This window comes from Musca vetustissima, unplaced genomic scaffold (genome assembly GCF_032173495.1).
Source record: "Musca vetustissima isolate MV318-11 ecotype Yass unplaced genomic scaffold, APGP_CSIRO_Mvet_v1 utg20579, whole genome shotgun sequence".
Classification (NCBI taxonomy): Eukaryota; Metazoa; Arthropoda; class Insecta; order Diptera; family Muscidae; genus Musca; species Musca vetustissima.
Window position 1 is genome coordinate 361,416 of NW_026881785.1, and position 4,563 is coordinate 365,978.

At 30.9% G+C, this 4,563-nt stretch overlaps 1 protein-coding gene across 1 annotated transcript; it reads left to right on the forward strand.

The window, feature by feature from the left end:
- Positions 1-236: 236 nt before the first annotated feature.
- LOC133327789 (gustatory receptor 8a-like) lies at positions 237-4,546 on the forward strand (the record flags this gene model as incomplete). The annotated part of the gene is made up of 5 exons (XM_061536326.1): positions 237-1,089; positions 3,921-3,994; positions 4,052-4,126; positions 4,185-4,274; positions 4,506-4,546. Coding segments are annotated over exons 1-5 (1,133 nt in total), but the record flags the coding sequence as incomplete, so codon positions are not given.
- Between the last annotated feature and the right edge of the window lie 17 nt (positions 4,547-4,563).

Consider the following 4,563-nt stretch of genomic DNA (forward strand, 5'->3'; position numbering starts at 1 on the left):
AAAAAAAAACAAAATTATTTCAATGTGGTTTCAGCATGACCTACTGTACATAATTAAAGTTCTGAGTTTTCTTTTCTTGGAGAGAATTCCCCTTGGTTCTCCTCTTCACAATTTCTTTAATGGCTACACAGACAAAACGATATAATCTTTACAAATTGCCATGATGAAGACAATAAAAAAATTATTCATACAATGTCCATCTAGTGAAAGGAAACCGCCTCAGTAGAGTTGCAACCATGACGGGAGAAATATCGTTGCTATTACGATTTCATATCAAAATATTTCGAGCATTTGGTTACTGTACCCTTACGTTCGGAAATAAGCATAAACAAAAATTAGATTTACGTCTATGGTCCTGTACCCTTATGATTGTATTCAATATCATATCGTATGTGGCTCTATTCGGGAATGATGATTTCCTTTTCAATGGTGATAAATTTGGATATTTTAATGATTCGCTGAAAATCATCTTTGGTGATATGGCTGTAACCTGTTCATATTTGGAAGTTATTATAAAACGTGTTTCGGTTCATCGATTTTGGGCCATCTATAAGCAATTACAACAAAACCAACTGAACATCGGCGGCGGCCATAATGCCAACCGAGAGTTTTGGCTTCAAAAAATAAGGGAAAATCGTCGCTTCCTAATAACATTTTACATAGTGGCCTTCATAGAAATTGGTGTCATGCTAATCTTTTTCGGATTACAAAATATGACCCGACATTTGATTTTGTTCTGGAGTGTATTTGTCCCGTTCATTTTTACCGTCCATTTGCGCAATATGCAATTCATCTTCTACATTGAATTGATACGCCAAGAGCTGGTGAAATTGCAACAGGATTTAAGTTTAATGGTTGACTATTCACGTTTCCAGGCATATGGAGTGGGGTTTCGTGGCTTCGAATGTTTTCTTCGAACGAAAATTGCCGAAAAACAACGAACGTATCAACTAATCTATGATATGTATGAACATTTTCAAAATTCATTTGGTTTCTCGATAATCGCTGTGCTGCTGATGATTTACGTCCGGGTATTGGTCGATTCATATTTTGGTTATTATACCGTTTATAGGGGATGGAATCCGATAGGTAGGTTTGGAGAATTCAAAAATAAACAAAAAAAAGAATATTATATTATTTTTCCAAAGACTACAACAGGGCGTGGATTTTTTAAAGACTATTTTTTCAAGGACTACAACAAGGCATGGATTTTTTTAAAGTATATTTTTTCAAGGACTACAACAAGGCGTGGATTTTTTAAACAATATTTTTTCAAGGACTACAACAAAGCGTGGATCTTTTAAACAATATTTTTTCAAGGACTACAACAAGTCGTGGATTTTTTAAAGAATATTTTTTCAAGGACTACAACAAGGCATGGATTTTTCAAAGAATATTTTTTCAAGGACTACAACAAGGCGTGGATTTTTTAAAGAATATTTTTTCAAGGACTACAACAAGGCGTGGATTTTTTAAAGAATATTTTTTCAAGGACTACAACAAGGCGTGGATTTTTTAAAGAATATTTTTTCAAGGACTACAACAAGGCGTGGATTTTTTAAAGAATATTTTTTCAAGGACTACAACAAGGCGTGGATTTTTTAAAGAATATTTTTTCAAGGACTACAACAAGGCGTGGATTTTTTAAAGAATATTTTTTCAAGGACTACAACAAGGCGTGGATTTTTTAAAGAATATTTTTTCAAGGACTACAACAAAGCGTGGATCTTTTAAAAAATATTTTTTCAAGGACTATAACAAGGCGTGGATTTTTTAAAGAATATTTTTTCAAGGACTACAACAAGGCGTGGATTTTTTTAAAGAATATTTTTTCAAGGACTACAACAAGGCGTGGATTTTTTAAAGAATATTTTTTCAAGGACTACAACAAGGCGTGGATTTTTTAAAGAATATTTTTTCAAGGACTACAACAAGGCGTGGATTTTTTAAAGAATATTTTTTCAAGGACTACAACAAGGCGTGGATTTTTTAAAGAATATTTTTTCAAGGACTACAACAAGGCGTGGATTTTTTAAAGAATATTTTTTCAAGGACTACAACAAGGCGTGGATTTTTTAAAGAATATTTTTTCAAGGACTACAACAAGGCGTGGATTTTTTAAAGAATATTTTTTCAAGGACTACAACAAGGCGTGGATTTTTTAAAGAATATTTTTTCAAGGACTACAACAAGGCGTGGATTTTTTAAAGAATATTTTTTCAAGGACTACAACAAGGCGTGGATTTTTTAAAGAATATTTTTTCAAGGACTACAACAAGGCGTGGATTTTTTAAAGAATATTTTTTCAAGGACTACAACAAGGCGTGGATTTTTTAAAGAATATTTTTTCAAGGACTACAACAAGGCGTGGATTTTTTAAAGAATATTTTTTCAAGGACTACAACAAGGCGTGGATTTTTTAAAGAATATTTTTTCAAGGACTACAACAAGGCGTGGATTTTTTAAAGAATATTTTTTCAAGGACTACAACAAGGCGTGGATTTTTTAAAGAATATTTTTTCAAGGACTACAACAAGGCGTGGATTTTTTAAAGAATATTTTTTCAAGGACTACAACAAGGCGTGGATTTTTTAAAGAATATTTTTTCAAGGACTACAACAAGGCGTGGATTTTTTAAAGAATATTTTTTCAAGGACTACAACAAGGCGTGGATTTTTTAAAGAATATTTTTTCAAGGACTACAACAAAGCGTGGATCTTTTAAAAAATATTTTTTCAAGGACTATAACAAGGCGTGGATTTTTTAAAGAATATTTTTTCAAGGACTACAACAAGGCGTGGATTTTTTAAAGAATATTTTTTCAAGGACTACAACAAGGCGTGGATTTTTTAAAGAATATTTTTTCAAGGACTACAACAAGGCGTGGATTTTTTAAAGAATATTTTTTCAAGGACTACAACAAGGCGTGGATTTTTTAAAGAATATTTTTTCAAGGACTACAACAAGGCGTGGATTTTTTAAAGAATATTTTTTCAAGGACTACAACAAGGCGTGGATTTTTTAAAGAATATTTTTTCAAGGACTACAACAAGGCGTGGATTTTTTAAAGAATATTTTTTCAAGGACTACAACAAGGCGTGGATTTTTTAAAGAATATTTTTTCAAGGACTACAACAAGGCGTGGATTTTTTAAAGAATATTTTTTCAAGGACTACAACAAGGCGTGGATTTTTTAAAGAATATTTTTTCAAGGACTACAACAAGGCGTGGATTTTTTAAAGAATATTTTTTCAAGGACTACAACAAGGCGTGGATTTTTTAAAGAATATTTTTTTAAGGACTACAACAAGGCGTGGATTTTTTAAAGAATATTTTTTCAAGGACTACAACAAGGCGTGGATTTTTTAAAGAATATTTTTTCAAGGACTACAACAAGGCGTGGATTTTTTAAAGAATATTTTTTCAAGGACTACAACAAGGCGTGGATTTTTTAAAGAATATTTTTTCAAGGACTACAACAAGGCGTGGATTTTTTAAAGAATATTTTTTAATGGGCCTACCATCAATGCGTGCATTTTTACAGAATATTTTTTTAATGGGCCGACCATCAATGCGTGCATTTTTACAGAATATTTTTTTAATGGGCCGACCATCAATGCGTGCATTTTTACAGAATATTCTTTTTTAATGGGCCGACCATCAATGCTTGCATTTTTACAGAATATTTTTTTTTAATGGGCCGACCATCAATTCTTGCATTTTTACAGAATATTTTTTTTAATGGACCGACCATCATCATCAAGGCGTTGATTTTTTAGAACAATTTTTTTTCAGTGGGACCATCAAACCGTAGATTTTTTAATATTCTTCAAAGGATATATTTATTAACATATATTTGTTATATGCATTTTCATAACTCTTCTTTCCACAAAATTAAAATTCGTATAAATATTTTCTAGAATTAGTATTATTAATACCGGCCTTTATGCATATTCCCATGTTTTTGATATTTTCGAAAAATTGCATGGATGTGGTAAGGTTTTTGTCATATCAACACTATTTCACAAATTTTAAATTAATATAATTTCAGGTGAAATTTATCACATTAAATTTACACAGCATCATAAGTCAATTTAATAATCAAAATACATGTATTAGTTTGCAGGTGAGAATGTATTTTAATTTAAAAACAATATGATAAAATAATTTCGTACTCTCCTCAGTTGCAAAATTTCTCTCTACAAATTCTACATCAGCATATTTGCATAAATGGCGTGGGCATTGCCAGAATGGATGGTTATATGTTGACTAGAGTAAGAAATTTACGTATACAGTGAACTCTACTTAATGTAAACACTCAAACTGGCATTAAAATATTTAAAAAAATCAGGGAATTAGCTGTAAATAAGCTGGCGAATCGAAAATGTGAATAAATTCGAAAATATGAACTACCCCGACATTATCGAGATTTCACTGTATATGTAATTTAATTGTATGAAATTGATAATCTATAATAATTGTTATTATTGTTGTTATTCTTATAGGCTGTTGGTTCCATAACAACATACATGATCTTCTTTATACAGTTTATGCCTAAATTTA